The sequence below is a fragment of the Artemia sp. Qi Xiang Cuo genome, chromosome 21 (assembly GCF_049724085.1).
Source record: "Artemia sp. Qi Xiang Cuo chromosome 21, ASM4972408v1, whole genome shotgun sequence".
Classification (NCBI taxonomy): Eukaryota; Metazoa; Arthropoda; class Branchiopoda; order Anostraca; family Artemiidae; genus Artemia; species Artemia sp. Qi Xiang Cuo.
Window position 1 is genome coordinate 3,847,628 of NC_142814.1, and position 22,583 is coordinate 3,870,210.

General features: G+C 38.5%; 1 protein-coding gene across 1 annotated transcript in view; it reads left to right on the plus strand.

Annotated features, from left to right (window-relative positions):
• Positions 1 to 22,583, plus strand: part of Hmgcr (HMG coenzyme A reductase) — a 184,313-nt gene that overhangs the window by 39,144 nt on the left and 122,586 nt on the right. Inside the window, 1 exon segment of the mRNA XM_089107011.1 lies at positions 22,341 to 22,428. Coding sequence (XP_088963137.1) covers positions 22,341 to 22,428 — 88 coding nt within the window.

Below are 22,583 nucleotides of genomic sequence, written 5' to 3' on the forward strand. Positions count from 1 at the left end.
TATGGGGTGATCTATTCAATCTAAACTATTCATGTACAGAAGTCTGTTGCTATTCGTACTCTAGACTTATCGAGTAGGAGAAAATTAATACAGTACAAACAAATTTATTGCAAGGTTACGGTACATAACTTATCAATCAAATCAATAATGAGATTTATTGTAAAATGGTATATGAGAACTCTTCCAGAACGATTTTTGATATTTAAAATCCATTCCAATGAATAAACTCTTATGTTGTCTCTTAAAGGGCGACTTTTTCCCTTCTCTTAGATCATATTCATTATAATATTCACTGCTATATCTTGCACTATGCACGTTTTTCTTTGAGTTTTCATCATTGTCTTTTATACTATATTTGAGGTATCTCTGTAGAGAAAACCCTCTTTTCCCAGTCTCTTCTTTCGATCTTCCTTTTCTGGCATATCAAACCTTGTTTTATGTGAGTTTGCTTGCAATCTGTATAAATTTCTCTCCATATCGGGTATGATTTTCTCCTTATTTCCTCCTGATTTTTCTCCTCTATCCCTATGTCTACACTGTCTAAACGTGTATTAGGTTCATGAGAATGTTCAAAATCATGATAATGTCCTTTACTTGTAGAACAGTTGCAATAAAAGAATATTTCTAACTCAATTTGTTCACTCATGTTATCACACTGCTAACTATAGACTTAGTGAACTACTATTCACACATTAATAAAAACTATATATATCAAGGGTGAATTGTGCTGTAATGGGAAACCTTACGTAACTCCCTGATCAGCTTAGAAAGAGACACGTGACCCTGTCCCGTTAGACTCGATAATCCAGCAATTGTTGTCGCGAACTTTTGTTGACATCCAAGAAAACAACAGATAAACTGACCACACTCATAACCTTCCAACAACAACCACATGTCTACATCCAAGTTGTTGTTGAACTTATGTTGACATCCATCAAACAATGAGAAAAACCATGAAAAAGCATCCTCAGTGAGAAAAACCATGAAAACATGCATAAATTGTGTCCTGTCAGCGTTAGACTCGATTATAGATGGCAGCACGCAGTGTAATCCGCGCTGGTACCCCTTTCCCTACTTCTACTTCGCTTACACACTCAAACACGCGCCAGCTTACCTTTTGCCTTTGATATAAGTGCAAACGGCAGGAAACGCCCCTAAGGTAGATTGAACAATCTGTAAGATCAAAAATCGTGGGCTGTGCTTTCGGACAATTTGGAAGTCTTTGAAAGGGTAGTAGCTGATTGGTACAAATCAACAAAGCTGATTTGGTACATTTACAAAGTATATATATATATATGCATACAAGATTGGTCGGCCTTACACAAGACTGCACAAGGCTGGTCTGAAGCATCTTACCTTTAAAAATATAAAAGATGGCATAGAGATGCTTCTTTTTTTATTTAACTCCCTTCTCTCTTTGACGAAATATGCCTCCATGTTTTTGCCTCCAGACCCATCACAGTAGACCGGACAATCTGTATGCTTTGTTAGATATCACAGGCAGCGCACTAGCGCTGCCTAATTAAAGAACGATGTGGGCATAATGTGTTTTTTTTCTCCATCCGGGCACTTTGTATCGAAGGAATTGTCGTAGAAACTTTGAAAAGTGCTCATTCAATTGGAAATTGGAGTGGCCTGTGCCCTTTTTGATAATCGAAAGTGATTGGAGTGCAACTAGCCCCCCCCTCCCACGCCCCCCATTCCCCCTAACACATCCAATCACAATTTTGATATAGCCATTTCGTTCAGCGTAGTTGATTTCCACGTAGAAAATATGTTTTTGAGGAGGACACTCCCCGACAGCCCTCAGGGCAAGGGTTTTAAGTTATGCTCTGGGGGCATATACGGTTTTCTAAGAAGGCGTTGTCGTAAAAACTTAAAAAAAAGCTCATTCGAATGGAAATTCAAAGGGCTAGTGCCCTTTTTAATAGTTGAAAGTGATTGGAGGGCAACTAGCCCCCCCCCCCCCCCCACGCCCATCATTCCCCCAAATACATCCAATAAAAATTTCGAGATAGCCATTTTGTTCAGCGTAGTTGATTTCCAGATAGAAAATATATTTTTGAGGAGGACACTCCCCCACAGCCCTCAGGGTAAGGATTATAAGTTATGCCCTGGGGCATATAAGGCTTTTATTGAAATCTGTCATAGAAACTTGAAAAACGGCTCATTCGATTTGAAATTCAAAGGGCTAGTGCCCTTTCAATATTCGAAAGTTATTTGAGGGCAACTAATCCCCCTTTCACGCCCACCTTTCCCCAAACACATCAAATCAAAATTTTTAGATAGCCATTTTATTCAACGTAGTTGAAAGTTTTGGAAATTAGGTCTTTAAGGATGACAGCCCCTCCCCCCCCAGCCCTTAGGGCAAAAGTTGTAAGTTATGCCCTGGGGGCATATAAAGTTTTTATTGAAATTATTTGCGTAGAAACTTCAAAAGGGCTTATTCAATTGGAAATTGAAAGGGCTAGTGCCTTCTTTAATTGTTGAAAGTGATTGGATAGCGACTAACGCCCCTCTCACGCCCACCATTTTCCCAAACACATCTAATCAAAATTTTGAGATATCCATTTTGTTCAACGTAGTTGAATGTTCTGAAAATTAGGTCTTTTAGGATGATAACCCCCCTCAGAGCCCTCAGTGCAAGGGTTGTAAATTATGCCGTGGGGGCATATAAGGTTTATGTAGAAAGTTATTGCATAAATCATAGGCAGCGCGATCGCGCTGCCTAAGTAAAGAACGGGGACACTCGAGAACGAGACAAGAAACGGGGACTAAGTAAAGAGGAGGACACTCCCCCACACCCCTCAGGGCACGGGTGTTAAGTTATGCCCTGGGGGCATATAAGAACGATGTTGGCACAATATATTATTTATTAAAGTGGCTTGTGCCGTTTTTAATAGTTGAAAGTGATTGGAAGGTGACTAACACCCCTTCTACGCCCACCTTTTCCCGAAACACATCCCATCAACATTTTGAGATAGCCATTTTGTTGAGCGTAGTTGATTTCCAGATAGAAATTATGTTTTAGAGGAGGACACTCCCCCACAGTCTTAAAAGCAAGGGTTTTGAGTTATGCCCTGGGGGCATATAAGGTTTTCATAGAAGGCTTTGTCGTAGAAACTTCAAAAAAGGCTCATTCAATTGGAAATTCAAAGAGCTAGTGCCCTTTTTAATAGTCGAAAGTTATTGGAGGGCAACTAATCCCCCTCTCACATCCACATTTTCCCCAAACACATCCAATCAAAATTTTGATGTAGCATTTTATTCAACGTAGTTTTAAGTTCTAGAAATTAGGTCTTTGAGGATGACAGCCCCCCCCCCCCCCACAGCCCTCAGGGCAAGGGTTGTTAGTTATGCCCTGGGGGCATATAAGGTTTTGTATAGACAGCGTTGTCGTAGAAACTTCAGAAAGGGCTCATTCGATTGGAAATTTAAATGGCTAGTTCCTTTTTTAGTAGTCGAAAGTGATTCTAAGGCAACTGACACCGCTTCCACGCCCACCATTTCCCCAAACACATCCAATCAAAATTTGGATCTAGCAATTTTGTTCAACTTAGTTGAAAGTTCTGGAAATTATATGTTTGAGCAGGACACTCCACCCAGAGTCTTCAGGGGCAAGGGTTATAAGTTATGCCCTGGGGGTATATACGGTTCTTATGGAAGGAATGCTCATATACACATCAGAGAGGGCTCATTTGCTATTGGAGGGCAACTAACCACCCTCTCACGTCCACCTTTTCCCCAAACACATCCAATCAAAATTTGGATCTAGCAATTTTGTTCAACTTAGTTGAAAGTTCTGGAAATTATATGTTTGAGCAGGACACTCCACCCAGAGTCTTCAGGGGCAAGGGTTATAAGTTATGCCCTGGGGTTATATACGGTTCTTATGGAAGGAATGCTCATATACACATCAGAGAGGGCTCATTTGCTATTGGAGGGCAACTAACCACCCTCTCACGTCCACCTTTTCCCCAAACACATCCAATCAAAATTTTGATTTAGCATTTTATTCAACGTAGTTGTAAGTTCTAGAAATTAGGTGTTTGAGGATGAGAACCCCCCTCCCCCCAGAGCCCTCAGGGCAAGGGTTGTAATTTATGTCCTGGTGGCATATAAGGTTTTGTATAGACAGCGTTGTCGTAGAAACTTCACAAAGGGCTCATTCGATTGGAAATTTAAATGGCTAGTTCCTTATTTAGTAGTCGAAAAAGATTCTAAGGCAACTGACACCCCTTCAACGCCCACCATTTCCCCAAACACATCCAATCAAAATTTTGGTATAGCCATTTTGTTCAACCTAGTTGAAAGTTCTGGAAATTATATGTTTGAGAAGGACACTCCTCCCACAGTCTTCAGGGGCAAGGGTTATAAGCTATGCCATGTGGGCATATATGGTTCTTATGGAAGGAATGCTCATATAAACTTCAGAGAGGGATCATTTGATTGGAAATTTAAAGTTCTGGTTCAATTTTAAGCGTCAAAAGATATTGGAGGGTAGCCAGCTTCCCCCCAAACCTCTTTTTCCCAAATACATCCAAAAAATTTTTTAAGAGAGCTATTTTGTTTTAAAATAGTTCAAAGATCATATAACAAAATTTCGGTATCGACACAACCCCCATGGGCCCGGGGGCGGGCATTGTAAGTTATACCCTGGGGGCATATATGGGTCTTATGGAAGGGATGCTCGTATTAACTTCAAAGAGGGCTCATTTGATTAGAAATTGAAACTTCTAGTTCACTTTTTAAGAGTCAAAAGAGATTTGAGGGCACCTAGCCCCTCCCCCTCTATGCCCTTTTTTCCTCAAATCCATCCGAAAAGAACTTTGAGATAGTTTTTTTTTCAAAAATAGTTCAAAGACCATATAACGAAAATTCCGGGGTTGAGGATCTGATAAAAATTTTGACATAGCCATTTTGTTAGAAATAGCTCCAAAGGTCAGATAAAAAAAACTCCAGTGTTGATACAGCCCCTCAGGGCATGAGGACAGGTGTTTTAAGGTATGCCCTGGGGGAATATATGGTTGTTATTGAAGGGATGCTGGTAAAAAATTCAGAGATGGCTCATTTGATTGGGAATTGAAAGCTCTAAGTTTTTAAGAGTCAAAAGAGATTAGAGGGCAACTAGCCCCCCCCCCCCCCAAGCCCCTTTTTCCCCAAATGTATCCAATAAAAATTTCAAGATAGCCATTAAGTTAAAAATTGCTCAAAATTCAGTTAACAAAAACTCAGGTGTCGTCACAACCCCCCCAGGGCCCGGGGGCAGGCGTTGTAAGTTATGCCCTGGGGTATATATGGATCATATGAAAGGGATGCTCGTATAAACTTCAGAAAGGGCCCATTTGATTGGAAATCGAAAGTTCGAGCTCACTTTTAATAGTCAAAAGAGATCCGTGGGCAGCTAGCCCCCCCCCCCTCCCACGTCTTCTTTTTCCAAACCCATCTGATAAAAATTTCGAGATATACAATTTGTTAAAAATAGTTCAAAAGTTGGATAAGAAAAAATCTGGTGTCAATACACCCGCCCCCCCCAGGGCCCACGGGAAGGCGTTTTAAGTTATGCCCTAAGGGCCTGTATGGTTCTTATGAAAGGGATACTCGTACAAAATTGATAGAGGGCTCATTTTATTGTAAATTGAAAGTTCTAGTTCACTTTTTAAGAGTCAAGAGAGTTAAAGGCAAGTAGCCCCCCACGCTCTTTTTTCCCCAAACCCATCCGCTACAAATTTTGAAATAGCCAGTTTTTTTGAAAATTGTTCAAAAATTAGATAACAAAACCTCCACCAAGGGCCCGGGGGATAGGCGTTGTAAGTGTTGTCCTGAGGGCGTATATGGTTCTTATGAAAGAAGGGATGCTCGTATAAACTTCAGAGGAGGCTCGTTTGATTGGAAATTGAAAGTTCTAGTTCAGTTTTTACGAGTCAAAAGATATCCGAGGGCAACTAGCCCCCCACACCCTTTTTTCCCCAAGCCCATCTGATAAAATTTTTATAATAGTCATTTCATTAAAAATACTTCGAAGGTCAGATTAGAAAAATTCCTATGTCGACAGAACCTGCCAGGGCCCGAAGGCAGGCGTTATGAGTAATGCTCTAGGGGCATATATAGTTCTTATGGAAGGGATGCTTGTATAAACTGGAAATTGAAAGTTCTTGTTCACTGTTTAAGAGTCAAAAGAGATCGGAGGGCAACTAGCCCCCCTCCTTCACTCCCTAAATGTATCAGATAAAAATTTTTAGATAGACATTTTGTTAAAAATATTTCAAAGTTCTGATAACAAAAAACTCCAGTGTCGACACAACCCCCCAAGGCCCGGGGGTAGGCTTCGTACGTTACGCCCCTGTGGCATATATGGTTGTTATGGAAGGGATGCTCGTATAAACTTCATAGAGGACTCATTTGATTATAAGTTGAAAGTTGTAATTCACTTTTTAAGAGTCAAAAGTGATTGGAGGGCAGCTAGCCTTCCCCCACGCTCCCACACTCCATTTATTTTTTTCCCCAGAGGCACTTCATATAGAAGGGGTCGTCGTATAAACTTCAAAGGGGGCTCATTCGATTGTAAATCAAGAGTATACATCTGATAAAAATTTGAGGTAGCCATTTTGTAAAAAATAATTCAAAGACCATATAACAAAAACTCCTTTACGTATGGGCATTTCGTTAAAAATAGCTTAAATGTCAGATAAGAAACAATCCTGTGTCGACACCCCCCCCACCCCAGGGCCCGGGGAAGACGTTGTAAGTATTGCTCTGGGGGCATTTATGGTTCTTATGAAAGGTTTGCTCGTATAAACTTCGGAAAGGGCTCATATGATTGGAAATTTAAAGTTCTCGTTCACTTTTTAAGAGTCAAAAGAGATCGGAGGGCAACTAGCCCCTCTCTCCATGCCCTATTTTTTCAAACCCATCCGATAAGAATTTTGAGAGAGCCATTTTTTCGAAATAGTTCAAAGGTCAGATAACAAAAACTCCGGTGTAGACAAAATCCCCCAGGGCCTGGGGGGCAGGCATTGTAAACTATGTCCTGGGAACTTATGTGGTTCTTATGAAAGGGATGCTCGTATAAACTTCAAAGAGGGTTCATTTGAATGGAAATAAAAAGTTGTAGTTCATTTTCTTAGCCTGACAAAAGATCGGAGGGCAACTAACCCCTCCCGCCCTCCACGCCTTTGGGTGTATTGGATGGATTAACCCTTCCGATAAAAATTTGAAGTGACCATTTTGTTAAAAATAGTTCAACCATCAGATATTAAAACTCCAGGGTCAACACAACCCCCCAGGGTCCAGGGACAGGCGTTGTAAGTTATACTCTGGAGATATATATGGTTCTTATAGAAGGGATACTCATACAAACTTCAGAGAGGGCTCATTTGATTGTAAATAAAAAGTTCTAGTTCACTTTTAAAGAGTCAAAAGAGACCGAAGCTTAATTATTCCCCACACGCCCTTTTTCCCCAAACCCATCCGATAAAAATTTTGAGATAGTAGTTTTGTTAAAAATAGTTCAACATCTTGACTTACTTACTTGACTTAAGTCCCATCCGTCCTCGAAGGTCGTTTTGGGGCCTCTTCATTCACTATGTTATTGATGTGGCGTCTGTATGAGCATCTATCTTCAGTCAGTCGTAGAAGTTGCGGCGGGTTGAGTGTTGAGAAGTTGTCTTTCCATCTCTTAGGGGGCCGACCTCCGGCGCGAGAACCATGCACGCGACCATCGAAGACTATTTTCGGCAGACGAGAATTTTCCATACGCTGGATCTGGCCTAGCCACATAAGTTGTTGCAGTTTTATTTTATCAAGTATGGTGTGTTTGATCTTGAGGCTTTCAAACAACCTAATATTAGAGATCCTGTCCAGGTACGTAATGCCAGCAATACGGCGGAGTGACTTTGTTTCAAATGTGGCTAGGCGACGTTGGTCATCTGTTTTGAGGGTCCATGATTCACTGGCGTACATGGCCATTGGGATAATCAGTGTATTAAAGAGACTTGTTTTTAGCAGTTTCGACAAATTCTTGTTCCTCCAGATCGGCATCAAGTCTTTAAAGCTACAGCTGGCAAGTGCGAGGCACCTCTTAATATCTTTCGAGTGGTTTTTATCTGACATTATAAGGCTACCAAGGTGGGTGGACTCTTCGGCCCATTCTATGTTGTCACCACCGAGCCGGAGGCTTAAGGTTTCTTGGTTTTCCGACTTTCGCGAGCAGAGCATGGCTTTCGTCTTTGAGGAATTGATGGTCATTCCATAGGAACTGGTGGTTGATTGGATGTTGTCGGCCTGGGACGGAAGATCCCCAAGGTTCTCAGCTACTTGGTCTATGTCGTCTGCATAAGCTAATTTATCAATCGATATTCCCCCAATGTGGACACCTGACGAGTTATCAAGGAGTGAGAAGACAGCGGTAAGGAACAGGTTAAACAGTTCCGGTGAAAGCAAGCAACCCTGCAGCACACCAGTCGATGTTTCAAAGCTATCGGAAAGGCCTTCTCCCGTCTTGATGCGGCTTCTGGATTTTGAGTACATATCTCTGGTCAATGATTCTAAGTTCTGTGGTATACCAAAATGGAGAAGAATTTGCCATAGACCTTCTCTCCATATGAGGTCGAAAGCCTGCTTAAAGTTAATGAACAGGTGGAAAATACTACGTCCGAGTTCAAGATATTTTTCCACAATCAGACGTACCGTAAATATCTGATCAATCAATGACCTGTTTGGGCGGAAACCGGCCTGATATTCTGGCCTGATATTCTGGAATCACAGTTGAAGATATAGCTCTTATACGCTCCAGCATTCCTCTAGTGAGTATTTTAGCGGCGTGGTTCATAAGGCTTATAGGCCTGTAGTTATCACAGATTGCTTTCGAGCCTTTCTTATAGAGTGGAATTATCGTGGCTTCACACCATGAGCAGGGGAAGTGACCTTCTTCACAAGCAGCAGTAGCAATTTTTAGGTATAGGTCAACAAGGGGATCGCAATTTACTTTTAGTAATTCCGTTTGGATTCCATCTGGGCCTGCAACTCTGTTTGTCCTTAAACCCTTGATATCCGATTCTATCTCAGATCAAAGTGGGAATGGGCTTGGATCTACGGCGATTGTGGGGAAGCTGTTAAGCATCGTTTGGTCTGGGAGGATCGTTGAGTATAATTTGCTCTCAAGGTGTTCTTTTTTCATCTGGTTTGGATCCCGTCTGTAGTTTGGATCCGGTTACCATCTTCATCGAGGAAGGTACAGGCTTTCAGTCCCTTTTTTTGACTAGTTTCCTCACTCGCCTGTGCATGAAGTGAGTGTCACCTTTCTTGAATGCCATTTCGCATTGCTCACATTGTTCCCTTATATAGGAGCTGTGAGCACGGCGAGTGGCTTTCTCTACCACACGTTTCAATCGTTTGTACATATCCCGACATTCCCTATCTAGTTTGTTAGTGTGGTTGCGTTTTTCCTCACATAGTGAGATTATCTCATCCGTGATCCAAGGTTTATGGTCCACCTTTTGGACTCCCAGGGTCGATTGGGCGACATCGCATATAACCTGTGAGCTACTCTTCACAAGATTATCGATGTCATCTTTTGATAGAGTTAGCGGGGATGTAGAGAGGAGTTCAGAAATTCTTTCGGAAAGAGTAGTGGTGTAATTTTGTCGAGTAATTTGGTCTTTTAAGAGGTCTAATCTGAATCTGGGAGGCTTTCTGGAGAGCTTCGCGGCCGCTTTTAGACGCATTTTAAAGGAAGTCATAACAAGCGAGTGGTCGCTATCGAAGTCGCCGCCAGCCAAAGTGACTGTGTTTGTGATGGAAGATTTCCAGCGTCTAGATACGAAGATATAATCTATTAGATTCTGAGTCCTTCCATCTGAGGATGTCCAGGTTGTTTTGCGTCGGGCTCTGTGTTTGAAGAATGTGTTAGTGATAACAAGATCACTATCTCGGCAAAATTTCATTAGGCGCTCACCTCTCTTGCTCAGCTGGCCATGGCCAAATTTGCCCATCACGTCCTTGTTGCCAGATAGGTCATCACCGACAATGGAGTTGAAGTCCCCGATGACAAATACTATATCTTTTTTTGGCACGGGGTCCACTAGACACTGAAGTTGGAGATAAAATTTTTCGGATTCTTCATCATCTCTGCTAGAGTCGGGTGCATATACTTGGATGATTGTAAGATTCGCAGGTGAGCCTTTCAGGCGGATCATGATCAGACGTTCTGAGATGGGTGTTGCTGCGATTAGTGATCTCCTAGCCTTACTGGAGAGTAAGAAGCCTACTCCCTGCTGGTGTTTCCCATCAGCACGTCCTGATGGTACAAGAGTAGCTTCATCAAGTTTTTCTTCGCCGGTGACTGGGAGGTGGGTTTCGGATAGGCCGACTACGTCCCAATTGTAACGGTTTATCTCTCTCAGGAGGAGTTCCTTTTTTCCTTGTTTTGCAAGCGTTCTGATATTAAGGGTACCAATTGATAAAGTCGATTTAGGTTATATAATGGCCTCCAGGGATGGAATTGTCAAAGTTGAGGTATTCACGCGATTAGCGGTCGTCGTATCGTCGGCTGCCCCGGACGCGGTAGATCTAAACGCATGGGCTTCGTCGGTTTCCCCGAACGCGGTAGCACTGGTTCTCACATTCATTTGTTTGCTCATTATTATCATAAAAGTAAAAAAGGGGTTTCTTGGCTGGCGTCAGGACAGCGGCAAGCCACTCCTCTCTGTCCCTAGCAGGGGCTGACTATATCTCCTACCAATAATGCGCCCTTATGGCATCCTGCATCACCAACAATTTACCCATTGCTGGGGGAGTGGATTGTGACTGGCGGGACGTGTCCACGCGCCGGTGGGCCCAGCCCAATGCACATCAGAGGGGCCATCCTCCTCCTCCACCTGTATTTATGTCCCCCAGATGAGGGTGTTCCAGTTATATCTCAAGACCCCCAGAAACTGGGTCCCCCCTTGGTCCGCGCCTCCTCTCTCCATGGAGGTATCCTAAATATCTGTAGAAAGTTCCCCTATCCGCCACCTGGGACGCGCTGAGTGGCCTGGGGGAGGCCCCTGCTGAGAAGGTAACTCAGTAGGTACTCAGGAACATCAACATCAGATAATAAAAACTCCGAAGTTGACACAAACACATTTTTTCACTTTGATATTGTTACTTTGATATCAATTTTGATACTTTGATGAATATTTGATTTATTTTTTTCAAGTTTGATTTTGAAATAAGGAATTTTTAAAAACTTTAAATTTTTTTGAATAAAAAACGAACAAAAATTAGTAAAAAAAAACTTCCGAAAAAAACTTAAGCTCAGCAGATAAAAATACCTTCTAAAATTCAAACTCAAAACGACCAGAAATTACTGTTACAGAATAAATGAAACCCAAAACGAACTGAAATTAAATAAACAATCATAGCAAAAACATACAACAGGTAATAATATAAATGAATAAATAGATCTTAAAGCGAGTAATGCTTAGATTGAATATGAAAATCAAGCTTAAAACGAAAAAAAATATTTTCCTATTGAAGTATAAATGAAACTTAAAACGAACAGAAAGTAAATAAACAGTCAATGCAAACAAACATACAATAGATATTGATTAATAAATAAATCTTAAAACGAGTGAAAATTAAATTGAATATGCAATTCAAGCTTGAAACGAACAAAAATCACTACAACCAAGAGTTTTGATTTCACCTCCTTCTTTCACTGTAAAAGTCTAAAACCTACTGCGTCATTGGCGCGTTTATGAAAACTATTTCCGTCTTTAACAGTCATGAAAAATATTAACAACATCAAATTGAATATTTTTGATGTATGATGATATTAATTTTTGAAAGATCCATCAGTTCAAGAATTTATTTCACTGTAATTGTATTTATATTTCAATGCTGTAAGAACTGGAGAAGAAAATATTTGTAATAAAATTCGTTTTCAGTTAAGCGCCAATGACGCAGTAGGCTTTTGGTTTTTATTTACAGTTAGGAAAGGAGGCAGTATCCACACTTGTTTGTAGTGCAACTATATTCGTCTTTAACAACTTTAAAAAGAGCTAATAAATTAAACTGAATATTTGATGTATAATGATATTAATTGCTGAAAGTTCATCAGTTCAAAATGTTACTATAATGTTAATGTTTATTTTCAATATTAAGTACAAAAGAAAATATTTGTCATAAAATTGGCTTTCAAAGTAAACATATTTTTGTCATTAAAAGCTATATATCAAAATATATAGGAAGGATTTGTTACATAATATTAAATTCGCACAAAGAGTTTTTGCACTTTTGCGCTTAGAATGCATGTCAAAGCAAAATCTTAGAAGACTTATAAAATGCCGGTGACCTTTCTGGAAAAGGTCAGACATTGTTGGGTTCTATGAGGTGCTGCCAATATTTTTTTTTTGCATGTGTTTTTTTTTATGAATCTGAAACGTATACGGTATTTTTCCCTCTCCTTTCTAAATTACACCTATGAAAGGGGGGGGGGATCGTTCCGAAGGATCCCCTTAAAGGATTAAAAAAACTTCGCTTAAATTATAAATCATCCAATTTTACCCCTCTCCCAATTGGAAAAAATGCTCAGACACTACATTAGGAAAAATATCAAGGAAAAAATTCTCAAAATACAATTCAATGTTATTGTGAAAAAAAGTTTCCAACTCATCGACGTTAAACCTGAAAAATTCAGCTCGATTAAAAAAATCAAGCTATTAGACACACACACAAACAAAGGTTTACAGACTTTATATCTATGTTATAGGTGTAGACTTTCTTTATCTTGGACTAAGAGAAGAGGGGTACCAAAGAGTTTTTCTTGGGGGTGAGGCAAGAAACAAAATAGTTGAAATTTAGCCTAAGTTTTTCAGACTTTCAGTGGGGTTGGTCGTCCCTCCTCTGTATCTCCCAAGTGTCTAGGTAGTCTATTTATTTTAGGTATATGGTCTTTTTTGGGGTAAATTTGTTATAAACATTTGAGATGATGTTTAACAATAAAGCAAATAAATTATCAAACAGTTCGTGGTAATGAACTAAGTAAGGAGTGACTCGGCCCAAAAGTAGCCGAAACTCTAAAAAAAACAACAAATTTTAACAATAATCAAAATGAATTCATTATCAAAATGAATGTTGACAATACGCAAAGAATGACAAAATAAAATATACACAAAATTCAAATTGAACTGGAATTATCCAGTACTGAAGAGGAAGGCTGAAGGCTGAAGTACTGAAGGCTGAAGAGGACTGCTCCTCCTTTTAGCCGATGCTTTAGACCTGACTATACAAGAAAGGTTCATTACCAGGGATGTGAAAACAGCTTGATTGGGTGATTTTAAAAATAATTTAAAATCACATACATAATACATACATAAAATAGTTTTAAGAGAAAAAACCCACTATGACGACGAATAAATGAAACCCAAAATGAACAGAATTACAGTGAATAATCAAGTCAAACTCAAAACGAACAGAAATTAACATAAGTTGGGCTCAAAACCCCTATGCCTTCCCAAGGTCAGAACAAAATTCGCACTTTACTGAAGAAAAATATAAATGTTTTTACTTTTATAACTTTAATAAATCAAATAATATTAACATTTTGATTACTAAATATCAGTGTATGTATATTAAACTGACAATGCAATTAATTTGTATTTTTTCACTCACGTTTATTGACGTCCTAAGACGTCAGTGAACGTGAATGTGACACCCCAAATTCGTGACACCCATAAGAGTCAAATATTGTTTTTCTCCGTTCAGTTTGAAACTTCCTTCCTTTCCTTTCGTAGCAAGTAATTTCAGGAGGAGGGTTGCTAGCCCAACCGTCCCTAGGTGCAATTAGTTCTCCGGTGGCTAGCTGGATATCCAGAGGCACTAGAAGTCAGCTCTGCATGCGCCATGAAGGCATGGGAGCAGACTTCGGACGAGCACCATTACCTCCATAACTTGCCAAAATGGCTGTTCAAATTTACCAAAAGTTAAGGCAGGGTTTCTTTCTGAAACCCTGGGTTTACAAACAGGGATGTGAAAACAGTTTGATTGGGTGATTTTAAAAATAATTTACAGTTATGTTTGACACAATTACCTAATATGTATCATTATACATACATAAAATAGTTTTAAGAGAAAAAACCCACTATGACGAAGAAACTATCTCGTCTGCCCACGGAGCCTCTTCGAGTATGACTGTTGGTCCAGATTCTCCGCTAGACAGTGACTAGGAAGAGAATTGAAGACTCATCCGTTAGGTTAGGTTCCGTTTCTGATAATCCGATGCATTAGCTAACACTGAAGAAAACATAGAAGCACTTGATCCTGGGCGACAACAATACAACAAACAATACAAACAAAAAGCGAAATAAGGCCAAATTATGACCAATCTCTCTCATAAAAATACAAACAAATATGGAAAAACAAATGGCTCATGTTTCAGTTTTCACTGTCATTTTCGCTTGATTTGGGAAGATTGGCTCCAACTTTGCCCCCCCCCCCCATGATTTTCACGAAATTGGGGGTTTCCTGATTAATCTTAGTGCTAATTTTCCCCCCATATCTCTCATGTGTCTAGGTCGCCTATTTATATTAGGTATATGGTCATTTTTGTTGTGAACATTTGAGATTGTTGTAAACATTTGAGATAAGTTTTACAATAAAACAACTAAATGATGTTCTTTAAATTATCAAACAGTTCATGGTAATGAACTGTAAGTAAGGAGCGATTCGGCCGAATAGTAGCGGAGACTCTTAAATAAGGATTTTTATAATAATTTTTTACATCAAAAGAATTTTTTTTGCTGACTCTAAATAAAAAAAAAATTCTCGAAGTTCAATTTTACTTGTCAAAAGCTACGAGCCTGATAAAATTAGCCTGATCTTTAAAAAAGATTGGAAACACCCCAAAAGGTCAAGCAATCATAATACAAATCACACCTTCAGACTCAGCATATCAGAGAACCCTTCTGTAGAGGTTTTCTGACCACAAAAATGTGGAATTTTGTATTTTTTGCCTGAAAAGATCATGGATGCGTGTTTTTTTTTTATTCTTTTTTTTCAGGGTGATTTTATTAAACCAATGGTCCAAGAAGATTTGGAGAGGGCTAATAATTATAATAAATATAATAATATTAATATTATAACAATAATAATAAGTTATTATAAATTATAATAGAATGTAATTATTCCATAAATTATCTAACAGTTTGTGGGTCCCTTTTTAAGCAATCAAAGAGATTGTATGGCAGATAGCCCCCCTTTCCACGCCCCTATTTTCCATAGTCACCCGATCAAAATTTTTAGGTAGCCATTTGATTCGATATAATTGAAAAGTCTAATAACTTTGCCTTTAGGGATGACGTAATCCCCCATAGTCACTGGGAATAGTGCTGTAATTTATGCAATTTTATGCAAATAATTATAATAAATATAATTTCTATATAATAAATAAATAAATATAATATAATATATATAACAAATATATATATATATATATATATATATATATATATATATATATATATATATATATATATATATATATATATATATATATATATATATATATATATATATATATATTATATATATATATATATATATATATATATATATATATATATATGTATATAATATATATAATAAATATGATAAAACCTCTGCCCAAGTCGTTCTGAACAGAGTCCAGGCGCGGTGCCTTACGAATAACATGACCATTAATAGCAAAAAAAGTCAAATAGTATTATTCAGAACCCCCTACATCAAAGACGTAATTCAACCTGCTCTTGGTCTCAAGTACTCCTCCGACATCCTCCCACAAGTAGAGGTTGCCAAGTTTCTTGGTGTATTTATTGACTCATGCTTGTCCTTCTCTAATCATATTTCTTACATCACAGCAATAATTTTGAGACAAGTAGCTATGATTAACCGTGTGAATTATTTTCTTCCTCCTGACATCCTTGTTACCCTCTATTATTGCTTTATTTTTCCTTACCTTTCTTATTGCGGGTCAGTTTGGGGAAATACAAACCGGTCTTTCACTTTTAAACTCAAATTTGCCCAAAACCTTGCCATTAAAGCAGTTTTTCGGCTTCCCCGTCTATATCCAACCCATGATTTGTATTCAGATTTTGGAATAGCTCCACCTGATCAAATCATACAAAAACTAAACTTATCGCTTGCTTACTCTGCTTTCCACAATAATCTTCCACCTCAACTACTAACCTATTATAATATTAATAATTCGGAAGCCCACTGTCTCCATTCATCCAATAGAGCCTTTATAATTCCAAAATGCGCCTCTAGTGCTGCCCAGCAATCTCCTATTTACCATTCCATTATTCAATGGAACAAAATACCCTCCAGTGTTGAACTAGTCACAAATTTCTGCATGCTGTATAAAAATGTAACAAAACTTGATAATATAATTTAATCTTTCAATTTTTAACCAATTTGCTTTAATTACCCATGTTTTATTCTTCTTTTTTTTCAGTGTTATTTTAATTTTTTTTTCTTATTTTGGTCCTTAACAAGTTCTCTTCTAGGATCTTTATTGTTATTGATGTTTGTGTTATGTTTTTATTCGAATAAATTGAAATTGAATTGAATTAATAATATAATAATATTAATACGTTATTATTAATTGACATGATTTGAAATAATGTTATATTTATATATTTATTTATTTATATAATACTAAGTTTTATAAATTGGCATAATTGGGTGGGACTGAATTTCCTGGCATGATTTGAAAAACGGTCAGGAATTAAATAAAAAACTGAGTTTTTCAACTAAAATTAAGGAGCAATATTTGACTTATTATTCCCATTACTTAAGAACTACTCCTTAAAGACAAGGGTCATTAAATCTGAATGAGAAGTATTTCTAAAGGATTTTACGACTTAAGCGCAAAGTGCGAGGAATGAAGAAGCGACAGCCCTTCTCATATAAGGAATAATTTCTGTTCGTTTTAAGTTTTAATGTTGCTCCTTACTTTCAGTTGAAAAAACTTGGTTGTTTTTTCAATATTAGATTAAATTGCCAAGACAGTGACGAAAATAATCCATTCTGTCGAAAATAATAGAAATAAAAAAGGAAATTTTGAAAGTCGGATGCAGCTAGTGTTTTAACTGGTAAAATTGGTCACGGTAAAATTGGATATTTTACGTATTTTACCGTGATTTTATGGACCCCCGTAAAATTAGTATTTTACGTAATTTGCGTATTTTACCATTTTTACCGGTATTTTACATATTTATTGACATATTTTACGACAACCTGCAATTTTCAGAGCACAAAAGCGCGAAGAGGCTGGCAGAAAAAGGATTGAATATGATTTTGTTTTATGTATAGCTGTCTTCCCTTGTTTAAAAGGCGGTCTGTCTGACTTAGGTCTCTTGTTATCAAAACGATAAAGTGTATTGCATTACAGGTAATTATAATTTTAAAATGGTGAAATATTAGCTGAAATAAAATTACATTAGTTTTGTGAACTGTTAAAGACAGAAACGACTACAAAAAGGATTGACATATGACAAAAACGACCACAAGAAGGACTTAAATATGACTGACTAAAGACAGAAACGACTACAAGAAGGACTGACATATGACAAAACCGACTACAAGAATGACTGACTAAAGACAGAAACGACTACAAGAAGGAATGACATATGACAAAACCGACTACAAGAAGGACTGACATATGACTGACTAAAGACAGAAACGACTACAAGAAGGACTGACATATGACAAAACCGACTACAAGAATGGCTGACATATGACTGACTAAAGACAGAAACGACTACAAGAAGGACTGACATATGACAAAAACGATTACAAGAAGGACTCACATATGACTGACTGAAGACAGAAACGACAACAAGAAGGACTGACATATGACAAAAACGACTACAAGAAGGACTCACATATGACTGACTAAACACAGAAACGACTATAAGAAGGACTGACATATGACAAAACCGACTACAAGAAGGACTGACATATGACTGACTAAAGACAGAAACGACTATAATAAGTACTGAGACAGAAACGACTACAAGAAGTACTGACATTTGACTGACTAAAGACAGAAACGACTACAAGAAGGACTGACATATGACAAACAAGAAAAAATAATAATAAAACTAAATAGCTGAGAAAATGAGGATAATGTCAGCCAGCAGACAAAACAAAAGTGGAAATGATAGAAGTAGATATTTCGTCAGGGACTTCCGCCCAGCCGTCCTCAGTGCTAAAAAAAAATGAAGGAAGACGAACCTTTTGAATTAATTCTAACTGAGCAGAAGAAAGATTGAATCAAACAAACCGAAAAACCACGCCAGAATAAATGAAAGACTATTCACCAATTAGATTGGGAAAAAATTCTTTGCTTAGTGATTGACTTAGATTGTCTACTGATCTGATATCCGTCAAAAGTGTGGTCAGATGATCTTAAATTAAACAGAAGAAAATGTTTTTTGAATCCTTTAATTTTAAGTTATTGTATTGGATTTAAAAGATTATCTCCAGTATCATAGACAGCGCAATAAGCAGTGCAATTGCGCTGCCTATTGACCTTTTAATTATCGGTCTAGTGACCCTTTTATTTGTCGAAACTGGTTGGAGGGCAACTAAACCCCCTCTCACGCCCACCTTTCCCTCAATTACATCCAATCAAAATTTTGAGATAGCCATTTTGTTCAACGTAGTTGAAAGTTCTGGAAATTATGTCTTTAAGGATTGCAACCCCCCGCAGCCCTCAGGGCAAGGGTTGTAAGTTATGCCCTGGGGGCAAATAAGATTTTTATAGAAAGAGTTGTCGTAGAAACTTAAAAAAAGGCTCATTCGATTGGAAATTGGAATGGCTAGCGCTCTTTTTGATAGTCGAAAGTGATTTGAAGGCAACTAACACCCCTTCCACGCCCACCATTCCCCCAAACACATCTAATCAAAATTTTGTGATAGTCATTTGGTTCCACGCAGTTGAAAATTCTGGAAATTACACCTTTGAGCAGGAAACTCCCCCCCCCCCCCGCAGTCTTCAGGGCAAGGGTTTTAAGTTATGCCCTGCGGGTATATAAGGTTTTTACTGAAAGCGGTGTCATAGAAACTTCAAAAAGGGCTCATTCGATTGGAAATTGAAATGAATAGTGCCCTTTTTAATAGTCGAAAGTCATTGGAAGGCAACTAACACCCCTCTCACGCCGACCATTACCCCAACACATCCGATCAAAATTTTGAGATATCCATTATGTTCAACATAGTTGAAAGTTCTGGAAATTCGGTCTTTTAGGATGATAGCCCCCTCAGAGCCCTCATTGCAAGGGTTGTAAGTAATGACCTGGGGGCATATAAGGTTTATATAGAAAGTTGTTGTAGAAATTTCAAAAAGAGCTCATTTGATTGGAAATTGAAAGGGCTACTACCCTTTTCAACGGTCGAAAGCGGGTGGAGAGTAACTAACCCCCCTCTCACGCTCACCATTTCCCCAAACGCATATGAACTAGAAACAGCCAGTTATTTCAACGTAGTTGAAAGTTCTGGAAATTATGTATTTAAGGATGACAAACCCCCCGCAGCCCTCAGGGTAAAGGTTGTAAGTTATGCCCTTGGGGCATATAAGGTTTTTATAGAAAGCGTTGTCGTAGAAACTTCAAAAAGGGCTCATTCGATTGGACATTGAAAGGGCTAGTGGCCTTTTTAATAGTAGAAAGTGATTTGAGGGCAAGTAATCCCCCTCTCACGCCCACCTTTTCCCGAAACATATCCAATCAAAATTTGGAGGTAGCCATTTTGTTCAACGTAGTTGAAAGTTCTGGAAATTAGGTCTTAGAGGAGGACACTCCCCCACAGCCCTCACGGCAAGGGTAAGGGTTTTAAGTTATGCCCTGGGGGCATATAAGGTTTTTATAGAAAGTGTTATCGTAAAAACTTCAAAATAGGCTCATTTGATTGGAAATTCAAAGGGCTAGTGACCTTTATAATAGTCGAAAGTGATTTGAGGGCAACTAACCCCCCTCTCACGCCCAAGGTTTCCCCAAACACAGCCAATCAAAACTTTGGGGTATCCATTGTGTTCAACGTTGTTGAAAGTTTTTGAAATTAGGTCTTTGGTGATGTCAACCCCCCACAGCCTTTAATGTAAGGGATGGAAAGTGTATCTTGGGGGCATACATAGCATATATAGAAAAGGTTGTCGTAGAAACTTCAAAAAGGGCTCATTCGATTGGAAATTGAAATGGCTTGTGCTCGTTTTAATAGTTCAAAGTGATGGGAAGGCAACTAAAACCCGTCCCACGCCCACCATTCCCCCAAACACATCCAATCAAGATTTTGAGATAGCAATTTTGTTCCACGTAGTTGAAACTATTGGAAATTATACCTTTGAGCAGGACAATCCCCCTCCCACAGTCTTCAGGGCAAGGGTTATAAGTTATGTCCTGGGGGTATATAAGGTTTTTATTGAAAGCGTTGTCGTAGTAACTTCAAAAAGGGCTCATTCGGTTGGAAATTGAAATGGCTAGTGCCCTTTTTAATAGTCGAAAGTGATTCGAAGGCAACTAACACCCCTTCCACGCCCACCTTTTCCCCAAACACATCCACTCAAAATTTTGAGATAGCTATTTTGTTCCACGCAGTTGAAAGTTCTGGAAAGTATTCCTTTGAGCAGGATACTCCCCCACAGTTTTCAGGGCAAGGGTCACAAGTTATGGCCTGGGCGCATTTAAGGTTTTTATTGAAATCTTTGTCGCAGAAACTTGAAAAAGGGCTCATTCGTTTGGAAATTCAAAGGGCTAGTGCCCTTTTTAATTGTCGAAAGTGATTCGAGGGCAGCTAACCCCCCACTCACGCCCAGCTTTTCCCCAAAAACATCTGATCAAATTTTTTAGATAGGCATTTTATTCAACGTATTTGAAATCTTTATAAATGATGTCTTTAAGTATGAAAAACCCTTCCCCCCCCCCCACAGCCCTCAGGGTAGGGGTTGTCAGTTACATCCTGGCGGAATATATGGTTTTTTATAGAAAGCGTTGTTTTAGAAACATCAAAGAGAGTTAATTCAGTTGGAAATTGAAAGGACTAGTGCCCTTTGTAATAGTAGAAAGTGATTGAAAAGCAACTAACCCCCCTCTCACGCCCACCAATTCCCCAAACACATCCAATCAAAGTTTTGAGATATCCATTTTGTCCAACGTAGTTGAAAGTTCTGGAAATTAGATCTTTTAGGATGATAAACCCGTCAGAGCCCTCAGTGAAAGGGTTGTCAGTTATGCCTTGGGGGCATATAAGGTTCATATAAAAAGTTGTTGTAGAATTACAAAAAGGGCTCATTTGATTGGAAATTGAAAGGGCTAGTGCCCTTTTTAATAGTCGAAAATGAATGGAGAGTAATTAACCCCTCTCTCACGCCCACTATTTCCCCAAACACATTCAATTAAAGTTTAAAGATAGGCATTTTGTTCAACGTAGTCGAAATTTCTGGAAATTATGTATTTGAGGATGACAAACCCCCCACAGCCCTCAGGGCTAGGGTTGTAGTTTATGCCCTGGGAGCGTATAAGGTATTTATAAAAAGCGTTGTCGTTGAATCTGCAAAAAAGGTTCATTCGATTTGAAATTCAAAGGGGTAGTGACGTTTTTAATAGTCAAAAGTGATTGGAGGGCAACTAACCCCCCTCTCACGCCCACCTTATCCCCAAACACATCCAATGAAAATTTTGAGATAGCCAGTTTATTCAATGTAGTTGAGATTTCTGGAAATTAGGTCTTTGAGGATGGCAAACCCCCCACAACCCAAAGCGCAAGGGTTGTAAGTTATGCCCTGGGAGCATATAAAGTTTTTATAGAAAGTGTTGTCGTAGAAACTTCAAAAAGGGCTCATTCGATTGGAAATTGAAATGACTAGTGCTCTTTTTAATAGTCGAAAGTGATTGGAAGGCACACATCCAATCAAAATTTTGAGATAGCCATTTTGTTCCACGCAGTTGAAAGTCATTCGATTGAAAATTGAAATAGCTAGTGCCCTTTTTAATAGTCGAAATTGATTGGAAGGCAACTAACACCCCTTCCACGCCCACCATTTCCCCAAACACATGCAATCAAAATATTTAGATAGCCATTTCGTTCCTCGCTAAATCCGACTGCTAAATCCGACTCATGAAAAGCAGTGTTGTAACCTTAAAATGGCTTGCAAAATCTTTAGTAGTAGTTTAATTAAGTCCTCAATTTTTATAGTTTTTTTTTCTCTTCTTTTTTATTTATTTATCTTTTCAAATTTTTCTGCCTCTTCTTCATATTCATGTTCTTTAAAATCTTTCTTCCCTCATTTTCTTTATTGATTGTTTATTCTTCTATATTTTCAGCAATTGCTGCCGTTTTCTCTCTGTTTTCCAGTTTCGTATTCACGTGCTATGTTATCAACTATGTAAGTGGCGAAATATCTGATCTTAAGTAAGTATTCAACAAGTTCCTATAAAAATATTATAAATATACTCTTTTAAATATTTAGATTTTAGTTTCTTTTCTATAACCATTGCCGTCATATGGCTATGGGGTTCTCAGCCCCTTTATAAATTTATGGTCCAGTCGTAAAATAAGAAGCACAG